At 38.1% G+C, this 21,542-nt stretch overlaps 1 protein-coding gene across 1 annotated transcript in view; it reads right to left on the bottom strand.

Moving 5' to 3' along the window:
* ulk4 (unc-51 like kinase 4) overlaps positions 1–21,542 on the bottom strand; it is an 82,168-nt gene that overhangs the window by 34,866 nt on the left and 25,760 nt on the right. The window contains exons 19-28 of the mRNA XM_069693135.1: positions 17,016–17,177; positions 16,270–16,455; positions 14,664–14,791; positions 8,134–8,267; positions 7,533–7,654; positions 7,174–7,230; positions 6,193–6,244; positions 5,607–5,701; positions 2,015–2,066; positions 807–1,014 (exon numbers count right to left, since the gene is read on the bottom strand). Of these exons, the coding sequence (XP_069549236.1) occupies positions 807–1,014; positions 2,015–2,066; positions 5,607–5,701; positions 6,193–6,244; positions 7,174–7,230; positions 7,533–7,654; positions 8,134–8,267; positions 14,664–14,791; positions 16,270–16,455; positions 17,016–17,177 (1,196 nt within the window). The remainder of the gene's footprint in view (positions 1–806; positions 1,015–2,014; positions 2,067–5,606; positions 5,702–6,192; positions 6,245–7,173; positions 7,231–7,532; positions 7,655–8,133; positions 8,268–14,663; positions 14,792–16,269; positions 16,456–17,015; positions 17,178–21,542) is intronic.

Raw genomic sequence — 21,542 nt, 5'->3', positions numbered from 1 at the left:
AGGAGCAGAGAGGAGAGAATTTGAGAAGAGGAGGGTGAATATGAGGAGGAGAAATATGGAAATAAAAGTTAACAAGAAGTATCATGTGAGGCCACCATGCAAATGAAGAACATATTGAAAGGGGTATCAAAATATTAATGGTAGAGAAAGAAACGGGATATATCTATATCGAGGATGTGGAGGAAAAGTGAGAAAGACATACAACAAACGTCAACATCTTTTGTGTTTTTGTTATTATTTTGTTATATAACTTCAAGTTCTGCAAAATGAACTCTTCTGTCTCTGCTCTGATTGTACAATCATTGGATGTCATCAATTATAAAGACAGATTCTTTAAATCCCATGATAAGTAAACATCCCCAATATAGGATTTACAATGGTTAGATTTCCCTGTTTTCATTTTCCTAAAGCTCAGCTCAAACATCACCACTAGCTGTCACTTAAATGTATTTTTGACCAAGCAGCAACAGTACAGTGGCTGTTTTGCTTTGAATATTGTGTCAATGTAAAGCTACTATTTCCCCAAAAGGCACCTACATAAACCAAAGACCAAGTCAGGCTTCACGAAACATTGTCTTGGTTGTCAATATCAAGAAACATAAACAATAACATCACTACTGGCACAAGACAATGGGTTCAGCTTGACAATCATTTCCACTAACTGCATTACAGTGTCATTATTTTAGTTATGTTATACCGATGGTAAAAATGCTGTTAAAAGAACCAACAACATTGTTTTGATCCTCCGGAAACACTAAACAAAGGAGGATTCCAGAGACAGAGTCAGGCCAAAGAGCCAGACCAACCTTGAAAGCAGAGATTTAGAGATGAGAGATTCGATTTCAGAACAGGGGCCTCCTTCCTCTTTTCCTTGTGCTGCCTTCCCTCCTTTCTCTGCTTTGTCTTTCTTTTCCTCAGTAGTTTCTTCATTTTCCTCGGTATCATCACCATCGTGGACCAGCAGGACCAGACTGAGTTCAGACAGCACCCTCAAAACAAACACGGACCACTCCACTGTGGTGAACACACAGAAAGAGAAGAAAAGGGGGGTTGTATATAAGGAAGTGTTTACATTACAGAGCTGACTTTTTGGTTCCGACGGGTTGATAATATGCATTTACACTTTTGTTTCATTTACTGAGGGGCATTAGGCATCAAAATAACATCCAGACCGTTGTTTTAGAGATGACTGTGAATATGTTAGACACAGCAGCAGTAATGCTAAATTATGAAGTCTAACTTCAGGATGTCTCTTAGACTTAGAGTAAAGGAAAAAAAGAGGCATGTTTTGACCATATCAACATATGGACATTACTGACTGTTATGACCTCCTTCTGGGTAAATTAAAATTGATGTAACATCAACCAAATACTCTAACTAAGATGGTTGAATATTACACAACACTATAATAATAGTATTATATAGAACAAAAATGGATAATGGAATACCTACATGCTTAGAAAAGCAATAAATGGGAGGACTAAAGGTTACAAGCTCTTTTACACCAACAGGACCCACGGAGACCAAACCGTAACGACTCAGAGAGTCCAAAACCAGAACACTGCAGTGGATTATTGTAATGGTGCTTTCCCCTAGAAACTGCAATTCATTAATGCAGACATTTTTTCCACCTTCAACATTCAAGGTTAGCTGCTCCAGTACACTATCATGCTTCTGTGAACTTATTTTCACTTAACACCTTTCTTTATTATCTCTCCATCTATCTATCTCTCTATCCATCCATGAATGTACGTACATTTCTCTTCTTAAGATAACTTCTCCTTTGGCAGTTTAGCCTTTGTTTGATTTCAGACATAAAATGAGTGGAAAGAAAGAGGGTGTGACAGGCAACAAAGGTCCCCAGCTTTCTGCTATCAGGATGTCTCTATCCTTCTCAACCTGCTGCTCCACTTCTATTTGTTACTTCTTCCTCACTCCTCTCTTGCTATGACATTAGTTTTTATCCCCACATTTTGTCTCAGTCTCTTTTCCCTTCTTTAAGAAGTGACATTACCATTTCTGCTGAACGCCAGTGTTGTCAGAGGAGGCAGGATGGCATCCACAACCTTCAAGAGACATAAACGACAAAACAAAAGACTTAATACACGTCACATTGTGTTGGTCCTTGATCACATTACTCTGTAAAAAGCTGATTGCTCTCTCTCGTAAAGCAATACCATAATATATTACAATCTGGTGTTTCCTAAATTCAGCCACACATAATGCCAAGGATGTGAAACAACTCAGGTTAAAACAGCAGAAAATCAGCTTGCAGAAAATGCACCAGCAAAACTGAAGGCTTTCATGAACACATTATAAATATTTGTTCAGTAGTTCAGTTCTGTCTCGTTCTCTCATTTGAGGAGGAAAAAAAAGTGTATCAATAAACATAGTCCCATTCTTCCTTTAAAAAAAATAGTTAATATACAGCACATGTGAAAAGAGGATATATTTTTTGATTAAACTGTGTATGAAACACTGCACTGTATTAATTCTGTGGGCATCAACCGCACAGACCACTGCCATAGAGGATCAAATTACTATGGAAATACACTGATGAATGACTTCTTTGATCAAACCCGCACACACGTACACACAGATGAACTTCCGCAACTGTCGAAGCCTGATTTAGGCATGAATCTGTGTTGCATGAATTTGCATGATTACTAATATTACCATAGAAACAAAACTAATGCTGAGTGAGTGTGTGTTAGGTCATTACATTGAAAGCCTGAGAAAGAAAACTACAAAGGATGTTGTCCACCACTTAATGGTCTGCGTATTAATATCACAGCCATCAAAAGACTGAATGAAGCCTGTGTGTGTGTGTGTGTGTGTGTGTGTGTGTGTGTGTGTGTGTGTGTGTGTGTGTGTGTGTGTGTGTCCTTTCTTGTCCCCATTTTTTACGTGTACCTGTTTACCTCTGTGTCTACTGTCTAGTGGTGCCAAAAATTGTGGCTAAAGACAAATATCCTGGACATTGTTTTGCAGCCAATACAAATACTCTATTTGTATACATAATAAGTACATTATTTAATCTCTATTTTCACAGGAAGGAAAATTGCAATGCTGCATGAACGCCTTTTTTTATCAAGCAAAGTCTGGTTTTACTAACAATAGTAACTGATTAATACACACCAAATTCTGTGAGTTCAAATTAACTCTTCTTGCTTGTACATGTAAGACCATCGCATTCACTCTCAAGCAGAGTGAAAGTAACTCTTTTCTTGGAGTTGATTTTTAACCCTTTTCAGGAGTTGAATCTTTGGGAGTTAAAACTCGACTCCCATGAAGAGTAAATTTGACTTTAACCTTGAGTTGTTTGAATGTGAAACTCTTTCACAATGTTAACAGCCAACACTTAAAAGCATGTATTATTTGACATTCATGGAGTTCAGATTTCATCACACTAAAAAGGTTTAAGGTAAGAGTGACTACAAGATAATAACATATTCATCACACATTTATATGCAACAAATATATGCAGTGTGCAACAATTAATATTGCACAAACACTTTGTGTAACAACTTACAAACTAACCAATACATAAATGTGACTGTGATTGGTGTATATGTTATGTTCCTACCTTGTACACGTATGGTTTTGAATGATAGCCCCATTTCAATTCTCAATATGTCTTCATTGAAATATTAATAAACAGCATGTTTTAACAAAACTAAATATAATTTCTTCCCATCACTAAGATTTAATTTGGTTGCTTTATTCTCAAAAGCTATGAAGAAATAACTAAGGCATGCTGGGAAATGCTAATACGGCAACAAAGCTGCGCAGTCAACACCGGGAGTCCTGTTGAATGATGCTCCTCAACACTCAGTGAATGAACCCCAAAATATTACCCCACCAAAGAGTCTTCCTAAACATGAGCTATAGTCTAACTTAGAAAATAAACTCCCAAAATATAACTCTTTGTTTATCTCCAGGATATTCCACTCCAGAAATGTGCTGTGTAGTAACTACTTACACATTGATTACAATAACTTAATGCTCAATTACACAAATCAAGTTGGAATTGTGTTTGTTTCCATCTCAGCTGCCAAAACTCAGTGTAACTGTGTTAAAAATAATGTGTACATGGAGAAATAGAGGTGGAAATAAAAGTTACCAAGATGTATCATGAGAAGCAACCGTGCAAGTAAAGAACATTTTAAAAAAGGGGGATAAAAATATTAATGTTAGATGAAGAGAAAGTATATATCATATAGAGGATGTGGAGGAAAAGTGAGAAAAAAACAACCAACATCAACATCTTTTGTATTATTGTTTTTCTGACATGCATAATGAACTCTTCTGCCTCTGCTCTGATTGTACAAACATCATCATCACTTGTAAGACAGATGGTTTAAATGCCATGATAAGTAAACGTCTCCATTATATAATTAATGATGGTTGAATAACCCTGTTTTCATTTTCCTGGAGCTCTGACATCACCACTAGTTGTCACTTGAATGAATTATTGACCAAGCAGCAACTGTATTCTGGCTGTTTTTGATTTGAATATTGTGCCAACATTATTGACACAATGTTGACACAATATTGAAGTGTTTAACTTTTAAAGATGCCTAAAGAACAGATTTGACATATTACCAGAGTGATAAAGTGGGCTTGTGTTAACAAAAAAAGAGTTGTGGAGGCAAAACCTACTGCAAACTTTCACTCTTTATTCAAACTGTGACAAGGATTCAGAGACTTAAACTAACTCAAACATGAGTACGTGTCCTTGTCCAGCGGGCAATAAAAGTTAATCTGAGCTGGCTGGGGGTAATTGAAGTGTCTTCCTGTGTTATTGACTATCAGGAGCCGCAAGCCTCCTCTTTGCTCCTTTCTTCTATTCCTCATCTCTTTCCTTTTCTCTCTCTCCATCCTGTCTGCTTCCTGCTGCTCTCCACTTCTATTCGTCAATAGTCATTAAACACAATCTCATTGTCCCATCCCATGCACATCCACATATGCACACAAAACCACACACAGATCTGATGAGGTGCTGTTGGTTCAATAGTTGATTAGTGTCCTGCCTAATAGCCCACATGTTGACCCACCTGTCCTCTGATCACTAATAGACAAGTTTAGTGGACTGTAAGACTCACACTGAATTAAATACTAGTAGCCCCGGTATGAAATCGACAAAGGCTGGAGATATTCTTGAAGACAGTTTAATTTTTTTTTAATGTTTTTAATTCTGACTATTTTACATACATTTCACTTGTTCCTGGTAAGTTATTTTATTGCAGCAAAGAAACTTTTGTGTGTTAGGCTTTTTTCTAAATGATAAAGAGTGAAAAAAAAAAAAAATCTGTGTTCGAAATCTGACAGTTGCTGAACCATAACAGAATTTGAAAATGATGACAGGTGGTCTCCAAAGTCCCGTCAAAGGTAATGTACTGACATTTGTTGAATATAACAAGATACCTGTCCTATATTGCTTTACTAAACTCTCAGCAGACAGCCAGTCAGTCAGACAGGCAGGTAGCCAGTCCGACTCTAAAACAGACAGACACACACTCAAACATTCAGTCAGTGCAGTATCGGATAGATGACAGTGAAACAGAGAAAAAGTCAGCAGCATGCTTACTCGTCCGTACACTTACAGCAGTATGATAGGGAGTGATGAGGGGATGATGCTGACTCAGGACTTCCACAATGGACAGAGTTGTTCTAATTAACTCGTCACATATTGCTGCACCTAATGGGGAATGAAATATGAGTAAGCACTTCTGAGTCCTCAATAAAAGTGGAGAATGACCGACAAGCCGACCAACAACTTCTTCCCCTGTACCTACTGTGGTGTATTCTATGTTTGACACTGGAGTATGGCTGCTTACGGCCCTTGAGCAAAGCATGAAAGCCCCTTAGTTGGTTCAGATCCAAGAATAGTAGCTGACCTGTGCACATGCATTTGTAATTCATCGGCACATCTGTCGCTCTCCTTACCTCCCACATATTAATATTTTTTTTCCTTTGTTTCAAAGGTGACATGAGTTAAAGTGACGTTTTCCCAGCTACCATATGATGCAACATTCAGACTTACATTAAAGGATTAGATATCATGGGGTGATCAATGATACACATAAAGATAAAGCAGTGTATAGACAGAAAACACAATGCTAATCACATGAAAAGTGAATACTAAGTACAGTTCGAAAAAGGACTACTGTAGTAGAAATAGGAACTCACCCACAGCACTGGCCAGATTTGTTTCATTGGACTCTACAGAAGTAATATAGTTCTGTCAGAAAAATAAATGGTACAAAGTTACAGATCTAAAAACATCAGCGACATTTAGTTAAGATAATTTTATTCTACTCAAACTAATACTGGATATGTTCATTGCTCTTTAGATGTATTCATCACAAGTATTTGGACAGTTGCACATGTTTTGTTCCTCAGGCAGTATGATTCAGCACATTAAGTCTGAAGTTAAAATATAGGAACCCACATTAAAGTGTCAAGTCTCACATCTTGAATTATGTCCAAAGAACTGTGTGAAATATTGTCTTTTTAACACAGTCCCCAAACTGCAAGGGTTGAAATGTAATCGGACATGTGGCTGCTAAATTTTTGTTGGGCAGCTGTATCATTTCAATGTTAGTTTATGCACAAATGAGCTCACACTTGTCTCAGAGTCGATTAGAGTTGAGCGTTGTATATCCATTACATATGAAGATTGTTAATTGACTTCATGTGTATCTGTCCATTTACATTTGAACCTTTACATTTAGGGCTTCATGTTTTTAGGGGTTTTATCTTGCTTTTTATATTGATGAAAACCTACTGAAATTAAAGCTGAGATTTTGCGCTTGAATGTTGTGTCCACTGTTTTATTTCAAACTGAATGTGAAAGCACAGAGTGTGAAGAACATCAAATATCTGACTGTACAAATACTTCTGAACTGTGTTTCATGTCTACTTTTCTGTCTGTCTGGAAAAGATTTACAGATTGCAATGGAGACTTTAAATTATCCTAATTGTCTTGATTGGCTTAAGTATTTTGTATGTCACTGTATAATTTGAGTTGTGAAAATAACTCGAATTAAAAATGTGTCACATGCTAATTAAGTAGTTATGTTTTTGCCTTCAGTTTGTAAAACAACCACTCTGTTGTACAGATAAAAAGTCAAAACATGACAAAGGGCTGCTGGATGACCAAACACTTACCAGCAGCAATCCAATTTGAGCCAGAAACTCTTCTGTTACAATCTGAGACCTAAAGACCTGCGAGGAAACACAGTCACTTGTTTTTAAAAGCATCCTCACTTTACTTCTAGTGTCTAAAACTAGAATGTTTTACTATATACGGTAAATCTGTTAACAGGCCCACACACCTAAGCATCACTGAGACTAATAAAAATGGATAACCAAATAATTGACTTGCAAAATAGATGTGGAAAGCTGTGTTGAACAATAGGGATGGGTACTGATAATTTGAGAGAAAATCACCGTGGGTTACTTTGGAGACAATAATGATGGAACATTAAAATCAAACAATGAAGAAAAATCATTTTGGTCAAAGTTACCTGAGATGAAAGAAGTTCCAGCACTACGGACATTGTAGGCAAAATTTGTTTCAGCTGTCTACTCTGAGCTGGAGATGGGTGCTTCCTCCCAATCACCTCTCTCAGCACACATAGGACATCCTCTGGAGAGGACAGGAGACAAGACAAAGGGACATGAGAAGAGATGACAGAGGAGGGATAATGGGATTATTTACTGCAACACAAAGATACATTTTCGTAAAGACATATTGATATAATGTTTTTAAAATATTGCCTTTACTTAAGAATAAAGCCTACTTCTCAAACCATAAAAATGTGTCCATCAAACTTTCATCACAGCTGGTAGCCTGACATTCTATAAATGGTTTTACAGAATCAGTAGTAAGAAATTACAAACAATGAAATGTAGTTAAAACTTGTTTTCAATTTTATTGAATATGAAGGCAAAAAAATAGACTCCTAGCAAGCACATTCACGCAGAAATATGTGTGTGTGTGTGTGTGTGTGTGTGTGTGTGTGTGTGTGTGTGTGTGTGTGTGTGTGTGTGTGTGTGTGTGTGTGTGTGTGTGTGTGTGTTTGTGAGAGGGTGTGTACATGTTTGTGTGTATTCATCTGTGTGTACCCATTATCACTGGTGCAGTTCTACTCAGGTATACTATCAGTAAATCCAGGCACTGAGACAGGTATCCTGATTGGCTGGGGTTCTCTCTGAGAGGTGTGGCTTTGCGCAGGTCTCTTTCCAGGTACATCACAAGTCTGGACAACAAGAGACACACATGCGTTGTATGTCACATAGTAGAAGAAACAACTTGTTTTCACCTCCGTATGCGGCATTGCTGATGCATCTGGTTCAATGAAGCAGTTTTTTTCCACTCCACTCATTGTGAATTATTCAGCAGTATCAGCGTGATGATTATAATGCAAATGATGAAATGATGCTCACATATTAACAATAAGATTCTAGCCTCTGATCAAAAAATATTCTGACAGGATGCATAAAAATAAGGGGCTGGGAGACTGTCTAGGAGAGAAACCGACAGTTTGAGAACATTTTCATTCCCATCCGAGTGTCTATTGAACAGTAATCAATAATATTCTATTCTAAATTCAGGGCAGTGAGGAAAGGTTACGACCACTAACTGATGTTCATTACTGACACACAAACACACCCACACGTGTGGATCTGCACACACACACACACACACACACACACACACACACACACACACACACACACACACACACACACACACACACACACACACACACACACACACACACACACACACACACACACACACACACACACACACACACACACACACACACACACACACAAGCACAAATTAATGCAGACACATGCAGAAATTCAGGGAGGTCATATTTGTTAACAAATATTGATTCCAAGCTTTAGAGTGGCGATGGTGCAGGGGGAGCAAGGGATTTCAAATTCAGTATTTTTCCTCATACGGTTAGATGAGCATCGAGGGTTTACAGCTAAATGGAATCCAACATAGCTTCTGTTACTACATTGTTCAATGCATTTCAGGGAAGCTCTCATCGTGTAAATTGGATTTATCATTAGTTTTATTGGTTTAATGCAAAGCACAAACAACACAAACCATTGCCAATAATAGGTCAAGATAAAATTCACTTCCAGTATAACATTGAGCCTTGTCACTGAGGGACACTATTTATCTCCTGTTTAATGACATGCCTGTCTTCATTCTATTTCAACGAGTTAAAGTAAACAGTACATGTGGTATGTGCACATAGAGTGGGCACCCTACTAAGTCAGCACTTTGTAATCCCGACTCTGGTAGATATCAAGGCATGCCATTGTTTTAAATGGTATTTTGAGATTTGCTTTGGATCTTTGCCCCACTAAAATTCCGTTTTCAGTTTCACTTTTGTCACTTACTGGTTGACATTTGCATTCAGAATTTGTTCAAATTTAGTGGAATTCTTTCCTCTATCATTGCAGTCTTTCCTGTTCCCAAAGCACACTATTTCCATCCCCACCTTGGCTAAAAAGTTCAAATTGAACTTCCCCATCATTTGTTCGCCAAACTCTGGCTGATCCAGATGCTGCTTTGCAGACTTTAGACACTGACTTTTGTGATGAGTTTGTAAGGGTTTTTTCTGAAGACCCAGTTTGAGCATCAACACTGCATTGTGTCAGCCAAACCTGCTGGTACTTTGCAGTTGTATGGCGGTTTCCTTTGTCCTTCTGCCCAGCAGAGGTGCAGTTTTATCTGAACATTTCCTTGGTCTCACAGATCTTGTCTCGACTTTCACAGTTCCCTGCAATTTCCATTTGTTAATAATATTTTGAACAGTGGAAATTGCAAGTTGGATTTGATGTCTTTTTTTCTTTTAGCCTTGTATCGTTTATATCCCAAATGCACTTTATTTTCAGAACGCTGCTTAGATGAGCCCATGGTTGTTGAGTGTTACTTCATGGTTTGAAGAGTCAGATCTCTGAAATTGTTATCAGCTGAAAAATTCCTAATGGCAATTCTTGACCTGCCTTACAAGTCCTGACAAGTCAGTTAATGAGTTAATGAAGACTTTATAAGCAGATGATACCCAATCTTTGGCACAGTTACTGTTTTTAATTTTTTTTTTATATAAATGAAGTAAAAACTAAGATGGCATATGAAGATAGGCTTGTTTTAAATATCTATTTGCTGCAAGGGCTATATTTACTTCCTTTCACTTAAAAAAAATCAATACATTTTTGGCAAAACTTATGCATACAACTGGAAACCCCCAGGCTACTACCAAGTGGTAACCAACAATGACATCACTCATTGAATGCCCGTTATGAAGCCTCGAGTTCTGAGGGAGCAAGCGGTAGATGTGACTCGATCTGATTAGAAACCCGACAACATTACGTCCCATTCACCGATAGCAGAAACCTGACTACATCACAGGCCTGTCAATCAAACAGGCACGCCCCAAAAAACAAGCTTTTTGAGGCCAATTTTCAAATTAATGGTGGGATTATTTTGAGAAGGACCAGCAGAGAACTAATAAGAAGTGACTTCAGCTAACAACACCATAAGACCTTGCAGACACAATGTATTGACTTTGTATTTAATGAGAGAAGTTGAATGGGATTCTATCGAGCCAGAGCCTTTTTGGAGCCGACCCCTAGCAGCCATCAGTGGTATTGCAGTTTATAGTACTTCAACATTGGCATCACTTTTCAGACCCGGAAGCAACATCCACTTTTATAAACAGTCAATGGCTACTACCAACACTGTATCTTGACAGCATGTTGTAGTTATTAAACACAGTGAATTAACAATAACGGCACAAAATGAAAACAATTTAAACAACAAAAAATGATGAAAAAAGGGGCCTTTCACACTGAGATGTATCAAAATATGTTAAGATTATGTTAGGATGCAGTTCAATAAAGGTCTGTTGCATGAATAATTTCAATCACCTCCTTTTACAGAATCCAGAATAAATCCAGAATCATTACCTCAAATTTTGCCAGGAACACAGTCCAAGCATATGATAAACTCACATTTCGAATAAGCCAGGACTGCTCTGCGAGCGATGAGGACCTACCATCCAATAATTTTTGAGTTTGAGATTGAGTTTTTGGACAAGCGAACTGTCAAAATCCTGTGTGTTCCTGTCTTGCAGCCATTTTTACAGACTGATAAATAAAGACAGACAAAATTGCCACCTCTGTCAGTCAGCGTGAGAGACTCACAAAGTACTCACACACAGCTGACCTAAGTGGCCCACTGTACTGCATGTGTGTGTGACTGCATCCGTTGAAAGCGTATTCACCTCCCAAAGGCAATTTGACACTTCCTCAGTGAGACCTGTGCAAGTTTATCTCTAAAGACAAACACACACATGTATTTGTATGCTGCTGAGGAGCTAATTAAACACAACGTGCCTGTGTGAGAGCAGGGCTGAGGGAGAGATGTTTGTCTGTGTGTGTGGTTGAATCCTGCAGAGTGCTCAGTGGGAGAGAGACAGGCAGGTCAACTCTGACAGCTCTAACTCTGTTAACAGACAGAGAGCAAGTGAGAGGAGAGATGAAGAGTAAAGAACGTGTGACAGAGAAAGACAGAGAGAGGAGGGAGGAAAAGAGCTGAAGAGAAAATGAAAAATAAAAACACCTTTATTCTACTTTGTGCTCATGTCTAAAATGAGGTTGCGTTCATTCTCTCAAAAATTCTTATAGGGATCCAGCATATGATGTTCTGGCATTAGGCTGTATGTCAATCACACATATCCTAAATACAGTAATCATGGTTCTTAATTTTATTTTCTGCCACTGAATAATTCTGCATCCCAGTTCCAGATATGTGGTACATGCATTCTTTATGGCATACTGTTTAGGGAATTAGTATAACAGAATGCAATGTACTGTAACATTTGGTACTAAAGGGAATTTAAAAAAGACATGCACTGACAGATGATAATTATGCTATGCTACTGCCAGTTTAAAAATTGGAAACAACATGTATTTCCAAATAATATAATATTATTTTAAGAATAGAATAGAATTTTAGTGGAAAATGTTATTTTTTGTTTTCCAAAATATTTCTGATCGGAGAACCAAATTTAATCCTTCCAACCAGTATGTTTTAATTATTTCCAGATTATAAAAGATCCTCTATGTCCTTTGTACATTGTGGACCGTAAGTGCCCAAAGCAAGTCAGTGTGACGTATAAGTGTATCATTAGTAAATTATATTATGCATAATGACATTACGAGGAAACCCGCTACATACTCCAAACCCAGATAGAATTGTTATGTACTGTACCATTAATTTGGAATACAGTTTAAAATGGTGTAAAAAAAAAAAAAAAAAAAAGCTTAAATATTATACATATTTATTTATTGGCAAAATATTCAGCTACATTTGCAGTAAACTAAGAGAGAGCTGCTCAGCAACTTTCTAGGATACATTTTGTGGTTATTCAAGTCTAAGGTATTAAGTGGTGCATTCAGATTAGTATTTTAACACAATAATTGGCTATGGAAAGAAACCCCACTCGAAATAACTAATAAATAACAATACTTTTTCATGGTAAAGTTCATCTGGAAGTTCACATGATTAAAATGTCAGAAAAGAAAAAAATTGTGTGAGACTGAGTCAGGGAGAGAGAAAAAAGAGTAAGAGAGGGGCATTTCAACAACAACAACAAAAAAACTTGGCGAAAAGAAAGAGAGGCAGCAAAGAGGAAGACGGTTATAAGGATCCATATGTCAGTAATCTACGCCATCTTTTCAAACTGAAATGCCAACTGGTAATAAATAATCAGGGAAACTAGCTGTATATATGGATGTATCATGCATATGCATCTGACCATATGGGCTATTCACATTCACAGCTGCACTGCACAGTGGGGTGAAACACGGGACAACCAGTTAATGAACCGTTTGAAGTTCCAGTAAAGTTACAATATACAGCAGCATAATTTAAATGTGCTGGGTACATACGTTTATATTATCATTCCCATAGCTGCTGTCCTACTTTACACAAAGGTTACACAGAGTACAACTGCATTGCCAACAACCCCAGGCAGCATTCATGACGGAGTTTCCCTTCTAAAAGCTGTCTGCTTTAGATAACAGATAACAGATAACTGTGTTGAACAGTGCTCCAGAAGTGCTTGCATCAGAATTTGAAAACTCTTGATTCAAGATAAATCACAACTCAAACGCATGCGTAGCAACATTTGTTTGTTTTTATTATTTAATGAGTTGACTTGGAGTTGATTATACTGCATTAATCATACTGCATTAATTTCACACTGAGTCGGTTAAATGGTAAACTTAAGCCTCTTCTCTCTGTCTCGGCTTTCTGTCCACATTTAGCTGAGGTTTTTCTTCAAACCCAGACCCAAAGCTTTGGTAAAATGCGGGCCAGAGTGAATACAAGTGAAAATCACTCGCATTTTTGTGAAGACAGGACAAAGTAGAGCTTTTAGAAAATGATGATGTAACTCTACTCAAGACACGATCAGCTGCTGTGCGGTTGTACAATTAATAGATACTCAAACTCCCTCCTATAACTCTCAAACAACTCAAAATGATGCTGGTGACTAAAGTCCCTTTCACAAGTAAACAGTGTTTTCAAATTCAGTCAGTTTACATCTCTTGCCAGTATGAAATGCTCTTAAACCTTCGGCCACATTCTCCATTATTGTGTGCCATCTTCCTTCCCTAGAAATCAGTTCATTCCAGCTAACCACCTGGAATGACTGTGAAACCAACTGGACTGGAGCTATAGTTGTACCATGTACACAAATTACATTTGATAGACTAGTTGTTATGGTAGTATATATTTCTTTCAAATGAACATTATTACATTCCAGAAAAAGAGTGGAATTTTGTATTTGCCCCTCTACAATGTATACTGCAAAGGGAATTTAGTTTTAGCTATGGTGTGGTTGGGAAAGAAACACACTCTCTTACTGAAAGCTAAAGCTAAATAATTAAAGGGAAATCCCACCCTGAAATGGAATTCACAAATGCTACTTGTTTGTTCTCTGACAGTTCAGTCTATGTGTGAACATGGGCAACTACATTCCAGAGAAACTAATTAGCCAGTGGTCTGACAGACTGAGTGGAGTTAAGAGTGAGCTTCACTGGTCTGACTCTCAGTAGTAGTTAGACAGTAGGAGGGTGCACAGTGAAATGTGCCAAGTTAAGACAGGCGCATCAACCCTCAAGCAGGATCCATGTGTTATTACCGTGTTGCAATACGGTGCAATTAAAAACAGTGACACTCTTTAATTGAGAAACTGGAATTATAATTCAAACATGCAGCACCAGTGCAGTTTATCATCCTTTGCAGGGCTACTGCTGCAATGGGTAGGTCACATAGAGGTTTACTTTCTTCTAAATGCTACTATTGCCACTGCTACAATGCTTTCTATAGAATTTCTGTTCATCAAATTATAAACAAAATTTTAATAATTTGAGATTCACCCAAATTTCATACATTCATTAATGTCGGTTGTTTCTAGTTGTTACTGAGTTGGTCAGAGAAATTTAAATACAAAAATTGGACTAGGAGCAAAACATGTTTTTTTAATGTATTACTGAGGGACATACATTGTCTATGTGACTGTGTATTCACTTGTGTGTGACTGTGTGAGTGTATTTACCTGTGTTGACAGCAGTAAAGCAGAGTGTGTGTGTTGTCCTGTATTAGCAGCAGTAGCAGTAGTAATGCTTTGGCTCTTGTTATTGTTGATGGACTCTCGAGACAACGCAGCACCTTCAACACCAAATCCTGCAAGACAGAAACACACAAATAAATAAAGTGACATTTTTCATGAGGCTGATTGTGGATGTTTCTGCTGGTGTACAGTCTGTGGTACTATGCTTTACAATTGAAAAATATTCAATAAAGTCAATTTATGGAACAGTAATATCTTCAAATTTAAAATGTTCACTAAAACCCGAGTATGAAAGAAAATTTACACAATGCTACGTTTATCTTATCAAAAGAAACAGAAATAAACAAATAAGAAAATGTTCAAATTAACAGTTCCCTTTAGCTGCTCAAAATTAGATAACATTTTCAGAAAATGCAATAAAATGCAGGACGAAACTTAATCAGCTCAGACTCCACATTATCGCACAACATGCGCACACACACACACACACGTGTATGCCTACAGCTGCTTTAAACAGCCATTCACTCAGCAGTAAGTGGTTGGAAAAATGTGGACTGCCCAACATTCATTACCATTATCACCAGCACCATACACTACTGAATGTTTGTGTGTCTGTGTGTGTGAGAAAATGTGGACACTTGTACATGCATGTGTGTTTATGGAGCGCCACACTGAGTTAATTAATTTCAAAGCCTAGTAGTGTGTGCCTAACTGATAAGTCCCTCCCCACTACCCATGATGCTTTGCTGAAGTAGAAGGCTACAGCGTGTTCATTCAGCCAATTAGCCCAGATACCGACACACTCAACAAATTAGCGTTTTTGCCTGTGTCTGTGTGCGTGCACACACACACAGACACACACACAAACTAACAGAGAGTTCTGTGTAAACAAACTCTTGGACTGTCTGTCTTTGTGCCAGGGGAGGGGGAGAGGAGGGTGAATGCATATCAGTGTATAATTAGAGCAGAGTTGAAGTACTAAGTTTGTATTCTGGTGTTAAATTGGAAATGCTCAATGCAAATAAATTCAGTTCAGAGTCAATTACCAATGCTAGACTCCAAGTTAAAAACCTTCAAATCAATTTCAGCCCCTCTGCCTTACCAAGATTAGCACATCACATACACACTAGATGGGCCGTCTTATGAAAAATTAAATAAGTAATTCCTGACAAATTAGTTCATGCACAGTTCAGCAGCAGTTCATGAACTGTATGGAAAAGGGAGAGAAAGAGACACACTAACAAAGAGAGCGAGAGGAAGCATGTGAAGATTTCTAGAATTTGAGGCCAGTTTTGTTTGTTCTTCGTGTTGTGTAGTTATCCAGGAGTGATTTCATCCCCCGGCCACTGTGTAAAAACCTCCTCATTAGAGCTATTCCTCACGTAAACTTCTACTCTGTAGTCGTGTTACCACCTAAATCTCCTGTCAAATACTGCTGTAACAATATCAATAAATATAATATTAAAACAGCATGTTTTTTTTGTTTGGTTTCTCGGGCCAGTTGATATGTAACCTGTGTATATTTAAGTTTGACATTTTTGCAATATATTCCTCTACTGTCATGCAGGTGTGCTTGAGAGTATACACGTACCTTGCTCTGTGTGATGCGGTGTGTTTGCATACGTGAGGTGAGTAAGGCAGCGGCCACAGCAGTGAGCAGGTGCTGCTGCACCTTGGACCCTGGTCCACCTATGCCCTCAAAGATGGCCGCAGGGCCGCATGTGTCAATCACTGCCAAAAAGACCGCTGGGACCACCCGGGTTAGCCTAGAAAGAGACTGGAGAAATAGATAAACACACGCACACACTGAGGTACGGTACGTCGTTCACAAAGACACCATTCCTTTCAAATGCCATGTCGTACACTAGGTTCCTGATGATAAGCTGTAAGAGCCTGAAAAAAAGGAGCGAGTGCCCAACGGTCCACAACATTGGAATGATTGATGACCTGAGAAAGCATTTGTAATTCCACCCACTGTGCCGTTAACAAAGAATTACATATGATTAAGAGTCTGACAGTAGGTTATTCAGGATATCAAATGCTATATGTGGCCTCAGTTAATAGATTTACATGTCATTCATTCCAAAGCGTAAAGGCATTTGGCACATTTTCAAAAAGTAATTAATTGTCATTAACCATTAAAATGTGATTCCTTTGCATTATTTGGTTGGTCGGGACACAGAATTGATCATTTTTCTTCAGCATTCAGAAAACACTGCTTGACTTAACCACCATGTTTTTGCTGTGTGTGTATTTATGTGTATTTTTAGGTGTTAAAAAGATGGTGGCATAGCTGTACACACATATATTACTGTGTGTATAAGCCTGTGAACTTACAGAGATGGCAGTGACTGTGATGGCCTCCACGTTGGAGTGAGTGGAGACGTACCACAAGGCTGAGCCCATCTCTGTTGTCACCAGATTGTGGGAGGGGCTAGACACAGTTGTTGAGATGTTCTCTATGGCTTTTGCAGCCATATGATGAACTGTAGAATCATCCTGTAAAACAGACACACATAAACACGTCTAAATCATTTATATAATCTCTGGTACAGTGATCAGGTCAGTACAGGAGGTGTATATAAGGAGCAGCATAAGGTAAGCACATATTATTTAATGAAATGACGAATTTACAACAACCAGATCAGGCAATACTCGATCAACATTTCTCACTAGCAGAGAATGAAGATCATCTCTCACCAATGAGCATGAATCATTTATAGTGTGTTCCCACAATACATCAAAGAGATGGTTATAGTAATGGTAAAGTCCATTAAATTTAAAACAACAACACAAAAACAGGTACTAAGAAGTCTTGAGGGTGCCACTAAAAAAGCTTAACATTAGAGCACCCAGGTGGTGCATGTCTTCTGGTTCTACTAATATGAGTAATGATAAGTGTTTGCACAGGGATCCTTGTACCAGAGCCCGTCATAGTGATTAGTGTCCACTTTTGTTTTCTCATACAAAATAAAATGACATTGTGACAGCATATTTTCTAGTTCATTGTTAAGTTACAAACTCAAAACTCGATTGTTGAAAAATGTGATAGAGCAAAAGGCAGCTATACACAAAGAACTAATGCAATCACAAAGTGACAATTAGATTGGCTCTCAACGTCATCCCAATACAAAACTGGGAGAGAGGTTGTGTGCGTGTGTGAGTATACTTGTGTGAGCGTGTGTATGTGTGTGTGTGTGTGTGTGTGTGTGTGTGTGTGTGTGTGTGTGTGTGTGTGTGTGTGTGTGTGTGTGTGTGTGTGTGTGTGTGTGTGTGTGTGCTATGTGTACACTGTATGTGCCCACACACCTTTGCCTCAGGAGAGAATAGTTGTTTGTGTTCAGACAATGAGGCCAGGCTAATGAAATCTCTGTGGCTGAGGAAATTAGTTTTTCTAGGAAAGGCATTGTGGAGAAAGACAGGAAGTAGAACAGAAGTGATTGCTTCTGTCAGGTTATTATTGTGTTTCACTGTGTTACATCACTTCCACGCTACTCTCCCTAGATATGAGATACAATAGAGCCTATTCATAAGACACAGTTAACTATATTTTGTAGTAAAGGTTCATATTAACAGCGGGAACGTTGGTTTCACTTTGGCAATTTATCATGGTAATTCTCAAAAGTATCGCAGGTGACAAATCGTGACACTGTTTAGTATGGGCCAAAAACACAGTTCAACTTCTTTGTTATGCCCCGCCCCAAAAGCTCAAACACCCTTGCAATATACTCAGTATATAGATGGATGGTTGATGTGAATTATGAGGACTCAGCTGCAGGAATATGTTGACATGTTTTTTGTAGACATCTGGATAGACCTCTACCATAAAGACTTGTCACCAATCATTACAATAGACAGTAATTCAAACTAACTATAGCTGCTGTTCAAAGAGCAGACTGTCAGTATTAGTGTTAGGAGGTTCAGGTGAAATTTTAAATTTCACAAAAACATATAACTCTATCCAACAGACTCAACACATGCACGATGCAACAGCAGCAAAATAAATATCCCTACTGTCCTTCAGAAACATTATGTCTTTATAGAGAGAACCTTTAATACTGAGAAAAATGTTGATTCTCTAATGGATGCATGGAAGTACCTCTGACATTTAGCAATGCATCAATGATCAGGCTGTGATCCATGGTTGTTTCAGATTACAAATTATACAGATACATGATATTTAAACACATGGGAACACTCATCATAACTCATGACTTAAGTAACCGACCTATTAATCCAATATAGGACATCATATTGTGAATTCAACACCAAAGGACTACGTTGAACGACAGCATAATGAATCCTCTGGCACCCCTCCGGGAACCAGTGAAATGGTCTGTTCCAGGATTCCCCAGGCCGTGCGGGCCAGCTCACTAATGAGCCCACGGGGGAGCACCCACTGTCTGTGTGTTTAATAGACTGTAGCCCTGCCAGGAACTACACAGAGAGGGGGGGAGTGTTAAAGAGAAGAGAGAGAGAGAGAGAGAGTTAGAGAGATATTCTTGCATGTGCTGAGAAAAAAGTCGCTCATGCAAGAAATTCCATCATTGTGATGCAGAGAGAGAAATACAGGAGACAGAGGAAAGAATAAGTTATTCTCATTATAATGTCTCCCAGAATGAGAAACAAGTTCATCCAAGAAGCACACTCATTATATCATACCTAATGTCCTATTTAAACCTCGCATCGCCAGAAAGTCAAGTTTAAAGAAATTCAAGTGAATTTTTTAGAGTGGCTCTTCTCATAACTTGGTAATAAGGTGATGGCTCTTCTCTTCAAGACTTCACTTGACAACACAAGCTTTCACAATGTTCTTAAACTGCTCCTCTAGTTTGCTGATAATATGTCTGGTAGCCTCTTGTTCAGTGTTCCCCCCTCCTGTGTAAGGCACACCTGATGAATGGGTTTGAAATACTAAAAATTAACAATAGTTAATACATTTCTGACGATACATTAACAGTAATTGTAGAAAAAAAGAGGAAAAATAAAACATAATTTAAAACAAAATTGCATAAATTTGTTAGATGAGGAGAAAGAATGTAAAATACTGCGACCGCAGAGGATAATATAATAAATTACCCTGTTGCTGTCAAAACTAATTTATTAGCTCGAAAAAGTAAAATAGTTTGTCAAAAAATAAATATATATTATGTTAAAGTTCAGTCTTCCAGAGGCTGATCTAATTAAAAATGACATTTTCATATATATAGCTGTGATTTCTTAGCAGATATTCAGAATAATTTAATAATATTCATATTTTAATCATTAAAGATGAATATAACACTCAAAACAACTGCAATTTTAAGATAGCTAAGTTTGAATTTGGCAATTGCTGAAAAAAACAAGTTGTTTCCTTTCACTGGTAAAACCAGTTAAACAAGATTTCCAGATTTTTCGTCAGGTTTCAACAGGAGTAACCGACTTCATGGCAACTGGGTCAAACTAAAAATCACTCTTATTCTACAGCTCAGGGCTGACAGATAAGATTTACACACTTTGAACCCCTGGCTAAAAAATATTTTCAAATGGAAGACTTAAAAGGCTAGCCAGATATGGAACAATAAAATCCTGTTTTCAAGTGTTGATCAGTGGATTAGTTTTATATCCCAACATGTTTGCACCTGCTCTCTGAGTCTCAAGTAGAAAGACATAAAGATTACAAAAACTACATCACTTTACGTGAGGGTGTATGCCTGAGTGCACAAACGTCTGATGTGGTTTTCCTCTGTAATTAAAGTCCTTTAGAAGCCAGTGCACCTGGTTTTGAATGAGCCCCTACGGCAGAGACACAGACACCAACTTCACACACCACACATCTAACACTGATAGCCACACTCATGAAGAGAAACTCAGTGGTTGACAGGCAAACAGTCAGATAGTGAGGCGTGAAGATGTAGGAGCAGACATCTAGACAAAATAACCAAAATGACCAACAAGTACAAGTGCAAATAGCAGACACATGGTAAAGAACAGGTCAGCATTAAAACACATAGTGTTCACATGTGTGAACGAATAGGCAAAAAAGGAGACAAGAGGAAAAAAAAAGTGATACAAGCAGGTAAAGTGAGACATATATGTAAACAGAGACAAAATACAATACCGAAAGACAATCTGATACAGGAAATACTACAATGCCACACTAACTTCACCATTTTGTCACTGTATACAGATGGTGGCAAAATAAAAAATAAATAAATTTAAAACTGCAAGCAGTAATATGAGGCCCCGCGCACGCTGCACGTTGGGGGTCCAGCAGGTCGGGGCCGCCGGCTCCCCGACGTGCAGCACTCGAGGGTCCGCATATTCCCTCTTGCAGTTTGAATTTTTGTCTCGATCTCGTTCCTTATTCTTCTTTAAAAAATTTAAAAAAAATAAAAAAATCGCCTTTTTTTGGCAGCTTTAGTGATTTAACTTTTAATGAAGTTGAAACGTTTGGAGAAATTGAAAAATGTTTGCATACACTACACATTATAGGAAGATATTTAATATCATTATAGACCCCCTTGAATACACGTATATCTTCTATCCAAAGAATGTCTGTGGCAATTTTGGTTGCATTTGAATCAATATTTGTGGAAGATGGAGTTACAGGTTGCAGTGAGCCAAACAAATTTCACAATGCAGCCTGTCTCCTGAGAAGACTGGCGGTGTAGTGGTTAGCACTGTTGCCTCTCAGCAAGACGGTTAGGGGTTCCAGCCCCCCTCTTTGTCATGACTTTAAAAAAATATCATACTATAGCATTTCGTCCAAATTATGAACAAAAAGTCATGCTATAGCAAAAAGTGCCCCAAAAGTGATTTTTTTTTTGGGGGGGGGGCACTTTTTGGCCGCCGCGCCACGGGCACACTGATCGACGTAAACTA

The sequence above is a fragment of the Brachyistius frenatus genome, unplaced genomic scaffold (assembly GCF_029030835.1).
Source record: "Brachyistius frenatus isolate BFR_SWC_R1_liver_20210118 unplaced genomic scaffold, ASM2903083v1 Contig_14, whole genome shotgun sequence".
Lineage (NCBI taxonomy): Eukaryota > Metazoa > Chordata > Actinopteri > Embiotocidae > Brachyistius > Brachyistius frenatus.
Note: the sequence above shows the minus strand (reverse complement) of the source record. Positions and strands in the feature narration are given on the sequence as shown.